The 17,458-nt window shown below is 43.6% G+C and overlaps 1 protein-coding gene across 1 annotated transcript in view; it reads left to right on the forward strand.

Moving 5' to 3' along the window:
• Positions 1-979: 979 nt before the first annotated feature.
• The window catches only part of PRKCE (protein kinase C epsilon), a 505,249-nt gene continuing 488,770 nt past the window's right edge, over positions 980-17,458 (forward strand). Inside the window, exons 1-2 of the mRNA XM_063077698.1 lie at positions 980-1,305; positions 1,508-2,051. Coding sequence (XP_062933768.1) covers positions 1,704-2,051 — 348 coding nt within the window. The 5' untranslated portion in view covers positions 980-1,305; positions 1,508-1,703. The remainder of the gene's footprint in view (positions 1,306-1,507; positions 2,052-17,458) is intronic.

A 17,458-nucleotide genomic window follows, 5' to 3' on the forward strand; every position in this document is an offset into this window, starting at 1 on the left:
CAGAGCCGATGTCCCCCAAAGGGGCGCAGACGAGGTCCCGTGTCAACAGGAAGAGTCGCTTTGTAAATATAAACAGGCACACAAAGCGAGCCGGGGTTCTACCAAGCTTTCACTTGTCAACAAGTTCTCGCAGCCTGAGAAGTCCTGGACAGATCCCGAAGGAGAGAGTGACCCCTAAAGAAAGAGAAGAGAAAATAATCATGTTTAAAAACTCACACCGAGCTGGAGCGTCCCTCCTCCTCCCCCTCCCCCACCGCAGCCGAGTAGAGCGTCTCCGGTCAGAATGACAGACGGGCCAATACTCCTCAGACTGTTCCTGCCGGCCACTGCCCGAGTGGGGGTGGGACTGGAGGAGGCTCCGAGTCCCCGCCACTCGCCTGCCCCCGTCTCTAAATGACAGTGTTGGCCGCAGAGTCCCCGAGAGATGCGCGGCCCGCGAGTCTCCCGGTGGAGAGCAAAGACCACGCATCAGCAGCCCGCGGCCCCCGCCCCCCGCCGCCACTCCCCGGGGTCCCGCGCAGGGTCCCCGCCCGGCTCTCCCGCCCGCCGCCGCGACCCGGGCAGGCTCGCCGTCTCTCTGCCGTTCTCTCCTCAGCTCACTTTTCCCGTATTGCTCCCCCAACCGGCAAAACTTTCTATTTCCCCAAACACTGGCGAGCGCGCGCGCGCGTGCACACACACACACACACACGCACACACATACACACACTCACACTCACTCACTGACGTCTTTTGCGCATTTCCTGCATTAGAGGGAGGGAGACTCGCTCGCACACCGACGGAGGCAGAGGAGACCGCGGCGGAGAGCGGGCTGGCGGGCGGCGAGCGAGCAGCGGCCGAGAGCGGGGACGCGGGGAGCGCGGCGGGCGGGCGCCGGCGCCCAGGAGGTGGGGCCCCGCCGCCGCGCTGCGCACCGCCCGGTGCCGGCCTGCGCCCCGAGCCCGCGGCGGCCACCCCGACTGCCGAGCCCGCGCGGATGTGAGATTCCGGGCTCCTGGCGCCTCCCGATCGCCGGCTGCGGCGCGGCGCTGCTTCGTCCAGGAGGCGGCGGCCGGGCTGGCTGTGTGGCTTGTGGATTTTTAAAAATTTGGCTCCGAGGAGGACCATTTCCTCTCGACATGCATCTCTCCGGATAGACTGAACATCCCTCGGTCCGTCCCCCGCCCCGCGCGGTCAGAGGCAGGCGCTGGGTGTGCGAAGAGGATCCGGGTTGAAATCTGCGCCCCTGGTTCTCGTCCCCGCCGCGTCCCACCGCCTCCTCCCCCTCCCGGAGTCGAAATTTCCCGGGGATTATGTTTCGGAAAGGTAGGTAAGCGCCGGGCGCCGCGCCGGCTTCCCTGCAGCCCGGACCCGGAGAGCCAGCGAGGCGGCGAGGCAGCTTCTGCGGCTTGCAGCGGAGCCGACAGCCCATCTCCTCTTCTGGAGGTGCCGCTGGTGGTAGGGCGGGGGAGACTTGCTCCAAACACGGACTCCCCCCATCTCTCCCCCCCTCCCTGTTTTCCGTTAGGAACCCGGCGAGGAAATACATGCACTCGCTGAGAATCGCCCGCGCCAGGGCGCAACGCCACCAGGTGTAGGGAGTGTGTGGCGTGGGGCGAGAGGGGACCCAGGACTCCCCGTGGCTCGGAGCGCCCGGCCGTGGGCTCTTCATTCCTGCCCTCGGGGCAGAGGGAGTGACCCGGCCCCCACTCCCCGCCCCGACCATGGTAGTGTTCAATGGCCTTCTTAAGATCAAAATCTGCGAGGCCGTGAGCTTGAAGCCCACAGCCTGGTCGCTGCGCCATGCGGTGGGACCCCGGCCGCAGACTTTTCTTCTCGACCCTTACATCGCCCTCAACGTGGACGACTCGCGCATCGGCCAAACGGCCACCAAGCAGAAGACCAACAGCCCGGCCTGGCACGACGAGTTCGTCACCGATGTGTGCAACGGGCGCAAGATCGAGCTGGCCGTCTTTCACGATGCCCCCATCGGCTACGACGACTTCGTGGCCAACTGCACTATCCAGTTCGAGGAGCTGCTGCAGAACGGGAGCCGCCACTTCGAGGACTGGGTGAGTTCGGCGCCTCCTGGTCTGGGAACCCAGATGTGGGGTCTCGGAGAAAGACTCGCTGGCCTTCGTATTGGTCCTGGGGCTCGGAGACTTATTACCTACTCGTGTGTGTGTGTGTGTGTGTGTGTGTGTGTGTGTGTGTGTGTGTGTGTGTGTGTGTGTGTGTAAGTCTCAGTTTCCTTGGGGAGGCACACTTCACTTCACTTAGTAGCTGGGGAGTAATAGGCATTGGGGTTAAGAAGATGAGACTTGGAAAGAGGGTACGGCCCTCTGTCCCTTCCGTGACCTCCAGACAGCGGGTGCTGCTGGGGGCTTGCAATCTAGGAGAGCCCCGAGCCACTGGTGCTGAAGGTTGGCCGAAGACCAGCCTCCTTCCGCAGGCGCGTGGTGGGCTGGCTGTGTGTGACTGTGTGTGGGTGGGTCCCTCCGTCCTTGGAGAGGCACGTGGAGCCTTACACTGAAGGCTTTTTGCACGTCCTGGCTTTGTCCTGCGTAGCCCAGTGAGGAGTTGCTTTATTTTTCCTTACAGAGGGGAAGCTTGCTTGTTTCTATTCCACTGCATGGCAGTTAGCTCATCTTCTGACATGCAGGGAGAAAAATTTGTTCTCCTCTAGGATGTCCCCTCTAGGCAACTGTTTTGCCCAGTTCATTGCCCATTCATCCAGAATGAATGTTATATTTTAAAAATGGTTCAGCTTGTGGGTAATTAGAAGTCAGTGCTTTAAATCTTCCTTAAAGTTATATTGTTTCCCTGTTTTGATTGTCAAGATACTGTGCAATGAAATACTGTTTCGAAATCTGAGATTGAGTTGATTGATCACATTGTCAAAATATCAGGGACTTGGAAATGGGCCTTGTCAGTGTACTATAAACCAAATGCATTCAACCTTGGCACTTAAACAAGCAGAGAGAAGCAAGCTTGTTTTTCAGCTCTTCTTGGAAGAAAAGTGTTAAATTAGGAAATGGATTTCTGTATTTTCAGGTTTGTTACATGTTTCCACCAAGAATGAGTGTCACTCTGGATGCATATGTTTTCAGGGTTCTTTGCTACACAGACAGATATCTGAGCCTCATGAAGAGATGTAGAAGAATTACTTTCTATTGAAAAACACATAACTTTATGAGTGTCCTGGGGTCAGAGGTTACATCTGAATCACGTTGGCATATCACATTATATGTTATTTTTCAAGGACTTGGAGTTTAAGGGGAAAAATAGGAAAAAGCCTGTTCTCTTTATGCTCATGGCTGTGATGTAGTCTGCCTGAAACCATGGTTACTGGGCTTACAGGGAAGCTCCAACAAGAGACACCAGTACAACTCTAGGAGATTTGTGGCTTACACTTTGGGAAGCAGGCAAACCTTTATGGAATCCCAAAGAGTTCAGTGCCATACCATTCCATTTCACAGATGCCCCTCACCTCTGCCCTCCCATCCCCAGCAAGAGTTCCACTCATTCCCTGTTTCCTTTCCACACATGGTCTTAGTTCTTTTATTCGTGTAAGCAGAGAGTGCATGTCTGAGGAGGAGCAGGTCAGAGCCAGACCTCAACACTTAAAAACCTGTGATTTTGAAGTTCTTGTTGTTTTTGAATGAGAAGTGGAAGAAAATAACTTGGCTATGGTAGCTAGGAGATGGGGGCCTTCTGAGGGATATGCAGCTGAGGAGGTTGGACCTGGGGCAGAGAGCAGGGAAGGTGAAGGCAGGTCTGCATTTATCCACAAAACAGATGTCTTCTGGAGGGAAGTTGTCTGAGTGTCTCTGATGATGCTTTGCTGGGGTCTGCCCCAATCTCGGGTGCATCAGGGCAACACTCCCACCCTTTGGCATTTCTAGTGAAGCACGCAGTGAGAACTACTTGCTTGGTTACCATTCTCTAAGCTCTTAAATTCATGTTGGACTTAACTCTAGACCAGATCATCTAGGGCACAGGCAAGTTTTACAGATAAGGACATTGAGTCCAAGAGAATCTAACTGAGTACCCAAAGTCACATGACAAGCAGAGGTGTACTGGAAGTGGAGCCCTCACCTCCTATTGTCCACTGCTTGCCTGGTGGGGAACAGAGCCCCTCTGACCTCCTGGTCTATTCTCCCTACAGATTTATGTGCTGTTACTAATGTTTTCACTATGGATGATTACTTAAAGTACTTTCAAAATCATCATCTCTTTTGCCTTATAGCAAGTGTGAATTAGGTATAACAGGTATCGGACAGGTTAAAAACCTTGAGACACAGAGAAGCCCACAGTCATAGGCTGAATCACAGAGTAGAGCTGGTTCTGACTGCTCATCTAGTGTTGTTTTTACTAGAGGATTCTGTGGCCACTCTGGCTCCTCCAGACTGAAGATGGATGCATCAGCAGAGGTAACTTGTGCTTGGAAATGGAGACAAGTTGCAACTGGGCTCACTAAAGTCACCTTTTCCCATTCCCATCATCTAGAGTACACCTACAGAATCACATCTTTGGATAGAATTTCCTGGGCTCAGGTCTCCATACTTCTTCACTAGCAGGAATGAAGAGACACACCCTTTCTCAGGTGTGGCTAACAAATCTGGCTTGAAGTAAGGAGATGTGGAGAGTGTGAAACAGCTGTTTCTCTCATTGCTGTGGAACTTTTAATTCAACTGCACTTTGAATTCACATATTCATGGAGTTCCTGTTTTGTGCTCAGATCCAACCAGGGAAATTTACACTGTAGGTAGTACAGTGGTAAAAGAGGCCATAGGATACTTTCAAGGGGCTTCCATTTCACAGGGAAATGATGCTAAGTATATATGTATAAACACTTAAGTATCAATTAGGTTCCAAATGAGTGGTACCATAAGTATATTACCAGAGTTCATAAAGGGAATGTACTGAGAGAGCTGGAAGAATCCAGAGGGTTCCTGGAAGGAGGCAGGAACTGGGCATGAAATGGAAGGTGACATTTAAAGAGATATCTACAAGAGGAGACAGTGTTCCGGGCACAGACACCATTGGAATAAAGGCAGAGAATGCCTATGGTCAGAGAGGAAGAACAGACATGCAGGGCTGAAACTGCGGGTACCCTTTAGAAAAAAGCAGACAGGACAAGGTTTCCCCAATTTAAGACTTTTATCTGAGTATCGCCTGTGCTATTATTTACTTAATATTTTTGAAAATTGATTCTTTTATTTTCCACTTAGTCTTTTCAGCCTTAAGTTTGCATATTACAAGTATAATTTTTCTTTGTTCACATTAAAATAAACATGGCTCTAAAATGAAAAGAGGTTTGTCCTAGGTGCTTCTTAACATCATTAGTGATATGGGGCCACACTTGGGATACATTGGAGTAGTAGAAACTTTAGAAAACTGAGGTGGATTCTAAAATGTTTAAAAGCCTGGCTGAGATCATTATTCTCCATATAGTGAGAGAGGTTTCATTTCTGATGATGAAGAGGGTTTGCTTTAGAGAAAGCTCATTACAAAGAGAAGGAAAGATTTTACTTGTACTTGAAGCAGAATACATTATAACACTATTGCTATAGCTAGATTTTCCAAGAACCAACAATAACACTACTCAAACTTTGGTGTGCCTAAGAATCACTAAGGGAGGGTATTAAAAGTATAGATTCTCAGTCCCCATCTTCAAAGCTTTTGATTCTGTGCTTTGGGATAAGTGCTAGGAATTCACATTTTTAATAGGCTGTCTTAGCAATTCTGATCAGACCATGCTTTGAGAAATAGAATAGAAATTGTGGGCAGGAGAGGGCCAGATAATTAATGGATCAAGCTTTCATACATAGAAATGTGCTGAAATTTTATAGAAGAACCTTATAATTCTTAAAGCAAGGTTTATGAGGATAATCATGTAAACTAGAAGTATTGGGATTCATGTTAGAACCAGAGGCTGAATGGCTGTTGGAACAGAGTGGCATTTGCATTTTGGACAGTGGTGGGAGGCGAGCAGAGCAAGGCAGAGGGCTGGGAGGGCTCCTGTAGGTTACAGCTGGCTGGCCCTGGTCACACTTGATATATGGCTCTGTCCTTGAATCAGTAGTATATATACTGAGCTCAGTGTCCCCCTTGTTCTACCACCCCTCCCTCTGAAGACATTATTGGTTTGTGTCACTCCCTTGCTTAATCCTGCTGGAGAAGCACCCACAATACAGTGGTAAGGACAGAAAGTCATCCTTTGAGAGGCTGTTCCCCAGAATACTTAAGGGCATAGCTCTGGAGCCAGACTGCTGGGGTTTGAATTCCACCTCTACCACCTACCATTAATTTTTCTATGTTTCTGTTTCTTCCTCTGTAAAAAGTGGGTGAGAGTAAAAGCACCAACTTATAATAATATAGGGTGTTGTGGGGATTACGTGACTTCTTACAACAGAGTTCATAGATCAATGCCTGGCCCTTAGTAACTGCTCAACGAATGTTTAACTAAGTGCTGTAATTATCATTATTATTAGGCTTGCCCTAGAGAGGCTTCTTTACTCAGTTGATTATTATACAGGCCCTAAAGAAGCCAGTTTTTCACAGTCTCCAAATTAGTTCTCTTCAGTCTGATAGTCTCATTGGGCAAGGGATGGGACACTAGAAGTGTTTCTGTTTTATATTTCCAAATAATCCCATCAGCAGGGCTTCTCAAAATTATCGTACCCCTGCTGACTCTGGGAGATAGGCCTATACCCCATTTGGAGAGATTAGGCTCTGGGGCTGTGTCCCCTTTGGCCCACCAGAATCACTTCGGGAGATTCTTGAAACACCAGTGCCAGGGCACAGCTGCTAGCTGTTCCAAATTTGATGCTCTCGGTGGAGCCTGAGGTTAAGCAGGTCCCCTGATGAGTCTTATACCAATGGTGGCCTGACCACACTTTGATATACATCACCCAGGGGCATATCGCTATCTTCAGGCCATTTGTAGCGAAATCTTAGAGCATCTCTGAAAACCTTCCTATCATTTAAACAGAGAGAGGTGGGAAAGTGTTCCCCCAGCAGCTGGGGTGCCACAGATCTCTCCCTTGTCACTACTCCTATAATACCATCTAATTCAATATTGCTTCCCTTGGTAAATAGTTGGTTTTTTAACAGCTACCCTAAGGGTTGGTTCTTGGCCCAGCGCTATCACAGACAGCCTGTTGGCTTGGTTCCCTAGAGTTAAAGGCCTGAGATAGTCAGCCTCTGACCTCATGGGCAGCCAAACATTGTCTGTCTGTCCTGTTTCTCCTTCTTGGTGTCTTTGACCAGCACCAAATTTAGAGAATATTTGAGACCCTCAGTTCCCTATCTCCTCTGTGGGTCACTCTCTCTGTAATCTGTGAATTCTAACCATAGGATGTCTTCGCCACTCATTAGCTGTTTGACTCTGGGCATGTGACTTAGGCTCTCTAAGCCTGTTTTTTCATTTGTAAAATGGGAATGTGCAAATAATACCTCTTACCTTTCTGGGTTGTTGTGAGAAGCAAATAAGGAATCTATGTAAAATTTTTAGCAATTCTTTTAATATTTGAAGAGTTATGTGTGTGTATTCATAGTTTGAGAACCTTAGAACATATGGTCCTTGATTTTTCTCGTTGATTTGTGAATGTATTTATATAAAAAGTGTTACATGGTCTAAAAATAAATTTAATTTAGTTACACATAACAAATTGCTTTTTTGAATATAATAAAATTACTTGAAATGAGATTGTTTTGTAAAGTGTAGGAATCGTGGCCATGTAGACAAAGGTTAATTATTTATTGAAGCATATGAGTAATTGGAAGTGGGGATATTTGGGAGCTGGTGTTTTTGTTTTCACTGTTCAAATTTCATCTAGTTTCATGGATTTAAATATAATTTCAATGCTGTTGAATCTAAATTCCTAATTCTAGCTTGTATGTGCACTGAACTCTAGAACTCATATATAGGTCTGCCTTCTTGTCATCAACATTTGGTTGTTTAAGAGGCATCTCAAATTCAATATGTCCTATATTCTATACTTAATTTCTGCCCTCCCCAATCTATGCTCATTTTCCCCAGCTCAAGAAATGGCAACTCCATCCTTCCACTTGCCCAACCAAAAACCATGAGGAGCTGTCCTTCAAACTTTTCATTCTCAGGTGCCCATACCCAGTCTATCAGCAATATCTGTTGTTTCTGCCTTCAAAATATATCCCAAATCTGATCATTTTCCATACCTCTGTGATACCACTCAGGCCGAGTCACTATCATCTCACAATTGAATTGTTTCAACAGCTTCTTAATTGATTCTACCTTGCCCAGCTTCTCAGATGCTGCCACTCTGCTCACAAAACCCTCAGGGTAAAAACCCAAGTCCTTCCCATAATCTGCAACAAAGTCAGGCTCTGGTTAAAACCTCTCTGACCCCATCACCTACAGCTCTCCACCATGTTCATGCCTCTCCAGCCATATTGGCCCAGTTGACACCTCTTTAATATATTCACCATGCTCCTGCCTCAATCTTTTACATTTGCTATTCCATCTTTCTAGAATGTTCCTTTTCCAGATAGCCTTATGGCTCAAGTCTACTCAAATGTTACATTCTTAGTAAGGCCTTTTCTGGCAATCCTACCTAAAATTTCAACCTCTTTTTTGATACTTTATATGTTTCTTTCCTGCTTTATTTTTCCTCCTTAGCTCTTCTTTCTTGTACAGTATATGTGTTTTTTTTATTTATCTTTATTGTTTGTCTCTAACACCAGAAGTTCTATAAGTGCAGAGGTTTTTGTTCAGTACTGTATTCTTGACACCCAAACAGTGCCCAGCACATAGTTGAACGAATGAATAAATTTAATTAAACAAGCACCGACTGTGGTCTAGCATTATGGTAGATATTGGGGGCTTGGTAAAACAAAGGTTGTGTATGCATAGTTTCTGCCTCTGAGGACCATGAAATCTCCTCAGATGGGAAGACCAGGATGGTAAGCAGTTGAATGAACTCCTTAAACAATCCTCTGTATAGCTGAAAAAAGTGAGGAGGAAGAAGAAAACAAGGTTATTTTATAAAAATCTGTGAGATCTCTGAAGATATCCTTATGAGAGAATGTCATATTATTTTCATGTGTCAATTTTGCACCACACTGAAGAATCCCCATCAAGTTTGAAGTTTCTAAAAGTAGGAATTGTGTACCCTCTGAGTGCCTTCAGCCCATGCAAGGTTCCATGGTGAGGGGAGAAGAAAAAGGCCCACTTGTTCTCTGATTGCAGAGTTTAAAATCAAGTTTAAATTCTCATCAGGGCTTTAGATACAAAATCTTTTGTAATTGGCAGCAACAAGAAATGAAATTTCAAATTCCAGCGCTTGAGCTTTCAGGGCTCATTGAAGCATGTGCAGACAAAACTTCTAGGGTTTCACTTAGGCTAAAAGAACTCCAGAGTAGGCCTGCAGTATTTCACGTAAATACAAGTACACTTGGTAAAACATTATATTTCTCTCCAAGTTCCTCTGGGTATATATGGGCTTGTTAAGTAATTACAATCTATTATAATGCTAATCAGCAAGGCTGCACCTGTTTCAAATTTAGTTTTCCTGCAGAAACCAGGTGAAGTGGCCAAAGGTCTGTACTGTGTTGAGAGAACCCAGAGGACAAGAATATACTGTTGTCATTGTAACTTACTGCCATCTAAACAAAATTGAAACTCCAAAAGGAATATGATTGAACTTCATAATATCATGCCTGGGAGAAAGAGAAAACAGGAGTCTGTCACCAAACCCAAAGGCTGAAATGAGGATCTTTCCTCTCCCCAACCCTTCCCCATCCCCTCTACCTCACCTTGAAGTACCAGAGAGGTAGTTTAAAGCTAGTGAAAAGTCACCTTTATTTGCCAGTAGGGTGTAAACTCACTGAGATCCTGACCCCAAGAGGTAGATAAGACTAAACATGTAATCAGACTTAAGAAAGGTTTAGAAAAATCATGAATCTATAATTCACTATTGAGGGAAAAAATAGTCTGATTTTGCACATGTTCATCTTGAATAGATTTGTTTGTTTGTTTGTTTTTTCAGACTCTAGCATCCCTTGGTGCCAGTCTTCTTTCCCTAGGCAGATGTAAGCATCTCATGAGCAGGAAGTGTTTTCCTTCTCCCCTTTCTGTTGGCTCTCCAATCAGAGTATGAACCACTCAGGAAGTCCAAGTAACCTACTCACTTATCGGTTGGATGAATGAAAGGCTGCCTCTCCAGGGTCTGTCTTGTAGAAGCTCAAACAGGCAGCATTCTTTAATCAGACTGTGCACTTAGAAGTTCATCATCTGGTACAATGCTGAGAAGAAAGATGGTGGAACACACAAAAGATTCTAAGCAGTGGACAGAGTGGTAGATTCATTCATTGTTCAGGCCATCCTTTAATCCATTTAGCAAATATTTATTGAATACTTTTCATGCCAGGCACCATGCTGAGAGCTGGTCTTTGCTCTCATGGAGCATGTAGCCTGGTAGGTGACACTATATTAATCAAGAAATAACAAACACACTCGTATGTAAAATTACAACTGAGAAAGAGAGTTCATTACAATCCTTTCAGAGCCTGGGGACATGTGGACTTCACCTCTTCAGGATTGGATTGGCTGATACTTTTTTTTCCCCTGGGAAATTTATTGAATGGAGAGTCAGGTGACTCCTATTAATCAGTGATGTTGGATCTCAGAATCCACATCTGTGCAATCTGGAGTTGGATAGTCTGGATGCTTTGTAAGGCCCTTGTTAACAATGATCTTGACTCAACTCTCTGCAATCTACATTTTGGGCCTCAACTATGCCTAACCTAGCACTTGATAATACAGTTGGAGATTGGTTCCACGACCTACGTGATACCAAAAATCCACAGATGCTCAAGTCCCTTATATAAAATGGCCCAGTATTTGCATATAACCTATGCACATCCTCCTGTATACTATAAATCATCTCTAGATTACTTGTAATACCTAATACAGTGTAAATGCTATGTAAATAATTGTTATACTGTATTGTTTTATATTTGTATCATTTTTTATTGTTGTTTTGTTCTTTTTTATTGTTTTATTTTTCCAAATACTTTCAATCCGCGGTTGGTTGAATGTGTGATGGGTTAAATCTATGGTTGGTTGAATCTGCTCGGCACAGATATAGAGGCCCGACTGTATTTTATCTTTATTGTTCTTCACCAAGCCAAGTCTTGTCTCCCCTGCAAAACTGCCAGCTTCTGCTTTTTCCCCTCCTCATCCTCCTCCATTGTTGCAATCAAAATCACAAAGCTATTTTTGATAGCTTGCTTCTTTATCTAGTGTTCAAGGCCCACAAAAAAGAAATTTATTTTGAAGACAGAGCCTTCTTTCTGTATCTTTGAGCCAGTCAAAGAATATTCTAAAAACAAACAAGCAAGCAAGCAGAATTTCTAGAATGCAATGTCTATGAATCTATATTTCCACCTTCTGCACTGTTGATTATCTCAACCCTTTTAGCTAGCTGAAACATCAGTCAGCCATCAAGGATGAAGCATGTAGATGACCATGTTTGCTAGACTGTCTTTCAAGGAGCAAGAACCTTAGGATTATTTTCAGGTCTCTGTGATCCAGGAGGCTGGGAAATGTTGCACAGTCAAATGCACATTAGTGTATTAAAGACTTCAGGATGGTCTATAGCAAAGGGAGTTGTACACCTCCGTCTAGCCAGATGTTTCCCAAATGTATTTCATCATAGAATGCTCTTACTTGTGAAACATTAAAAACTAGTGTTTTGTGGACATATTTTGAAAAACATTATAATTAGATAAAAGAAGAAATGGATGTTCCCCAAGTGGGCCATTTGAGGAATCCAGATTAACACCCTTTTATGAAACAGTGCATTCGAAGAACTGAGAGAATTCAATGTAGAGGGGGATTAATGTGGGTTCTAATAGATGGCAGAGGCTCCTTGGTAAGTTTTTGAGCCAGGCTTTGAAGAAAATGGGATCTAAATAGACAGAGAAGGAAGCCCCTCTAAATTGGAAGAAGAGCATAAAAAATTTTGGACAAGTGGTTTTTAGCATTTGGGGTTATAAGGACAGTCAGGAGACCAGTAAGATTAATGTAGGAATGTAATCCAAAAATAATTGCTTTATTAAAAAAAAAAAAAAAAAAAAAAAAGACCACACAGAAAAACAAGTTAACCAGAGAAAGGGAACACTGGATAGAATGAATATTTATTCATCAATCTATCCAACCATCTACCTAGCCAGCCCCCTACCTAGCCAGCCAATCATTTAACAAATATATATATAATATACATTCATTTATATATATAATTTTATACATATATACACACACACATGTATATATAATTGAGTACTTTTTATGTTCTAGGAACTTTGAACTCTTGGTTATCAAGGAAATCTATCTTGAGAGCTAACCTCAATCTCCCATGCTATATTTCCAGTTAATTTTCTTTTGTTTGTTTCTTGCTGGGTCTGACAGGGATGGAGAATAACACTGTGGCATCCTTCATGTAATTGGCTGGTGGTTTGTCCAAGTTCATAGATCTAAAAAAAAGTAGTATGGGCTTTGGAGTCAATCAGTCCTGGGTTTGAATTTTAGATTTATCAGTTTTGGCTGCATGATATTGGGCAAATTATTTGGCCTATCTGTTCCAGTCTCCTCATCCATAAAATGGGAATAACAGCCATCATGTAGAGTTATTGTAATATTTGATGAAACATGTAAAAGTGCCTGGTTTATAGCAAGTTCCCAAGAAATGGTTACTAATTATTATTTGTAATTATCTGTGATTAATATTTATTATTAGATACAGTAAAATTGTGCTTCTCTCTGAAGATTTTGTTAGTAATAACCAACTGAGGAGTTGCCAGCAAAACCTTTTCCAGTCCCTACTTCCCTCCCTCTCTGAAATGACTGAGCAACAAGAATTGGGTTTTCTGAATTCGAAGTGCACAGAACTAGAATTACACATTTGGCCCTTTTTGGCATCTCCTGAGGTGGAAGGTGAGGGGAACATGGCTTACCTACCCTTAGGCTGGCTTTGTCCCACTGGATGGGCACACTCAATGCACTGATCCCTCTTGCTTATTTGAAAAGCTGAGACGGTGTTGCATTTTGACCTGAACATCATCTGCATTGGCTTGTGGGCCTAGTGTGGTAACTGAGGTTTGAGGCTTTTTTATAGCCTGTTTTGCTGTAGTCTAGGTATACATCCTATTTCTCTGGGCCAAAGCATCTGCCTTTATTTTTCTATCTTGTGTCTCTTATATAAGCCCAACCTGTAATGTAATGCACATTGATTGTTCTGTTGTCCTAGCCAAAATTTGGGAAGTATACAAAGGTGCTCCATTTAGAGAGCTTGATTTTACTTTTGAGCACGATGTTGGAGTTGCTAAGGAGTAACAAGTGTTGAAGAATAGCTAGCCTTTTGGAAAAATTACTGTACTCTTGTAAGGAACTATACATTTACTTGTTAATTGTCTATTAAGACCCTTGATCTTTAAGATCAGATTTTGTTTTAGATAATTTATATTTAATTAACAAAAAATAAATGTAGCAAATAGCTCGTCTGACCTTCACAGCGAATTTTCATCTCTTCAACCATGTAAAAACTTTTTTCTTTTTTTTTTTTTTGGAGGCTGTCTGGTAAGGGGGATCTGAACCTGTGACCTTGGTGTTATAAGTCTATACTCTCACAATCACCTGAGCTAACCAGCCAGCCCCCTTTTCTTCCTTCAAAACCTTCTTCAGATTTCACCTGGGAGCAGGAAGTCTGGTTCTATTTTGTAGCTTTTCAACTTTGAGAAAACCCACTTAACTTCCTCAAACTTTTGCTTTCTAATGAAAAGGGTTAATAAAATAGATATCCTTCTTAGGTTATAGACTTGCTGTGAGGATTAAACAAGATAAATGTAGGTGAAAGTTCTTGGGCATTTAAGCATCAACTCTGTGCCCTATTGATGAGGAACTGTGAGCTTCTTCAGAGTCACCATATCTTGAAGTAGATAGAAAAGTTTGTCTTTGGTACCCAGGCTCCTTTGTTTGTATTCTGTGCTTCTCTGTGACACCCATCCTATTTCCCTTTCTGGTGCCCTGAGCCCAGAGTTGCCAGATGAAATACAGGATGCCCAGTTGAATTTGAATTTCAGATAGACAATGAATACTTCTTTCTTTTCTTTCTTTCTTTTTTTTTATCACAGGAATGTCATAAATATTACATGGAACATACTTATACTAAAGAAAGTATTTGTTCTTTATCTGAAATTCAAGTTTAACTGGGATGCCTCTATTTTTATTTGGTGACTTAGGCCTCTTTTCCCCACAACTCAGAAAATGAAACATGCCCAGGAGCAGTCCTGCTTGTCATTTTGTCCCTCTGAGGGCAGAGGAGAGAAATCTAGCATTTTGCTAAAATAATTATATCATTAGCTAAAAGTAGGGAACATATTTTTTTGATTAGGGACTACTTTCTAGAGCCCCTGGAATCATGGAGGAAGCCTTCTGCCTTCATGTTTGAAGTTCATGCCACCCCATTAGCCTGTCACCCGCTGAAGGCCCCCTCACTTCTCCCCCCATGGTGAATAGCAGGGCTCTGCTCACAGAAGGTGCACAACCCTTGGCCATGATCATCTGGCTGGTTTAAAAAATGTTTTCTTCATTTTAGAAAAGAATATCTCATTTAGGCTCCAGGTGCCAGAGTACTCATTCACGGTGACAGCTTTAGAATTGGATTTCGTATCTTTATTGGTCTGGCTCCTTGGAATCCAGGGGATTTGTGTAAGAGTTGTGCCAGGATCATTGCACTAAATCCTTTTCAGCGTGCTCAGAACCAACTACTGTCTCCCACCCAGCTGCGTTTCCTGCAGTATGGAGTCTAGCCTTTTCACCTGCAGATGTTCAGGGCCCCGTGTGGTCTGCACCTCCCACCCCCCAGAGCCACTTCCCATTTTCTGCCAAGTGGACCTCTCATCCTCCTAGTGAGGAACCTCTTCCATGAGGGCTCATTTCTGTCCTCCATACCCAGTTGCTTTCTTTCCCTTCTTTGTGCTCTGCTCCCCCATCTTCTAATCACCCATTCAAATCTCTCTCCTCTTTGAGCTATCATTCCCAGAACTCTCCAGGCTACAGCTCTTCTGGCCTTGGAATCACAGTAACATTTACTATTTGGGCACTGCTTTAAAATTATTGATGTCCAGTGCTGATCATTTCTGTCTGTTCTCTAGCAGAGACAGAAAAGGTCCTTGAGAGTAAAAACTTCTGCCTTTTTGTGCTAACATTTGGCATATTGCCTTCTCATAATAAATGCTTGGTTGGTTAAATAAAATTTTAACATTAAATTATAATAATATTTATGTAAATAATAGATGTTCTTTATATATGTGCACTGGAGTGTTCTCTTTCCTTTCATGACAGAGTAGAATGTAGTGTTAAAAATTACATACATGCACACACATGTACACGCGCGCGCGCGCGCGCGCGCACACACTCACACACACACACACACACACACACACACACACACACACACCTGTATGTACTTAGGAAAAAAAAAGGCAAGAGAAGATGCTGACACATGCGAGGATTTTTGTTTTACTTCAGCAATATTTTTTTAAATTAATAAACTTTTTTTTAGAGTGGTTTTAGGTTTATAGGAAAATCAAGCAGAAAGTACAGAGAGTTCCCATGTACCCCCTCACCTCTACACACAGTTTCCCCTATTATTATATAAATATATTTTAACTTAAAAAAAAGTGAAAAGAGGATGCGGCACAGCCAGATATTGAAGCAGATGGCTTCATGGTTAAAGTGCCAGGGCTTTGCTTTAGAGGGAGAAAATTTGTAGTCCTGGTTCCAATACTTATCCAGCTGTTGGACCTTTTGACAAATTGTGTAACCTCTCTGAGCCTTCATTTCTTCATCTGTAAAACAAAGTTGGTAATATCTATCTAATTGTATTGTTTGAAATAAGTAATATAATGCATATAAAGTGCTTAGAAAAGCACTTGTCACATGATAAGCACACAAAAATGGTAGCTGTTATTATAATTCTATTCTAAAAATAGTAGATTATGTAGTTTGGGACTGAGTATGTTGTCGAAGAGTCCATTTGACTTAATTCTATTTGTAGGAGGGTCAGTTGGGATTAGGGATGGCTTTTCATCTGAGGGACATGTCTCACACAGATGGTAGTTCTCATTATAATGAGTTACATAGGAAATGGCTGTGGTTTGCCAAGTTCGTATTTGCTGTCTGCTTTCAAGCATTTATAGACCAGTATATAGTCACAGAAAGTGCTACATTCGCAGTTTGCTGGTTTATATTTTACCAACTTGGCTGTACCACCGAGCTGTGTGACCTTGGGGAAGAAACATAACCTCTCTGAGCTTCAGTTTCATTTGTAAAACGGGAATAGTTCTACCGGCACTGCTTACCTCATTGGGTCGTGAGACTCATGTAATATATCTCTAAAAAATGAAACATGTCACACACATGTAAGTAATGATGAACCACTTTGGGATTCAGGGAGGGGTATGGCATTTTCATCCAAAGTTTACAAGTGGGGAAATTGGGGATAGAGGGTGCTTCTTGGTATGGACTAGAGTGAGACTCAGACCTTATCTCCCCAAGTACCTGATAACACTGAGCAACATTTGGGTTTCTTAGCCCAGCGGTCTGCCTCTCTCTTTCACATTGTTGGGGCTAAAGATGTAAAATTGATCTGTGGACTTTGTTTCTAGGAAATTGGTGTCTTTGAAGTTCCCCCCTGCCCCTCCCCCCGCAAGAGAACGTGTCTCTTTCTCTTTGCTTCTTTATCCCTACTTGGCCCTTTAAATTTTTTTCTTTATCACTCCTTATCATATGACTGTGCACAGACAACCGTAAAGCCAACTATTTTAAGGGGAAAAGGGGAGGAAGACAGATAAGACAGTGATTCAGAAACAAGCAGGAAAATGGAGTCATGTGGTTGTCCCGTTGTGGGTGGGATTTACAGCAGTGTTTTAGACTGGGAAAGCCTCCTTAGTGCCTGGAAAGTAAACGAAGCCTGTCAGAAATGAGTTCTAAAGCCCAGATGGAGCACCCTGTCGGAAGTCTCACCTGTGCCGGGACTCGTTAGCACTGTGCTGGGCTCTCCTGCCCTCCTGCCTGGCTAGGGCCCCTACTCTGTGCCTGGGACTGTGCCAGGCATAGGGGGCTCCAAAGGTGAGATCTTGGTGCCTACCCCCAAGGAAAAGAAAAGGGAAAAATGCCCATTTAAAAACACCGATCACATCAGTTTCAGGGAGAGCCAGAGGAAACTGAATCTGGCCCTACCCTGTTGGTAGAAGTATAAATTAGTAGCACTCTTTTTGGAGCGCAACCTGGCAGGTAGTATGAGTAAAAATTAAAATGTATATAATTAAGATGATCAATTCCATTTTTAGTTATTAGTCATATGTGTGTGTGTGTGTGTGTGTGTGTGTGTGTGTGTAATACTCTAATAGTATTTAAGATCCAGACAGT

Source organism: Cynocephalus volans, chromosome 14, assembly GCF_027409185.1.
Source record: "Cynocephalus volans isolate mCynVol1 chromosome 14, mCynVol1.pri, whole genome shotgun sequence".
In the NCBI taxonomy this organism is placed as follows: Eukaryota; Metazoa; Chordata; class Mammalia; order Dermoptera; family Cynocephalidae; genus Cynocephalus; species Cynocephalus volans.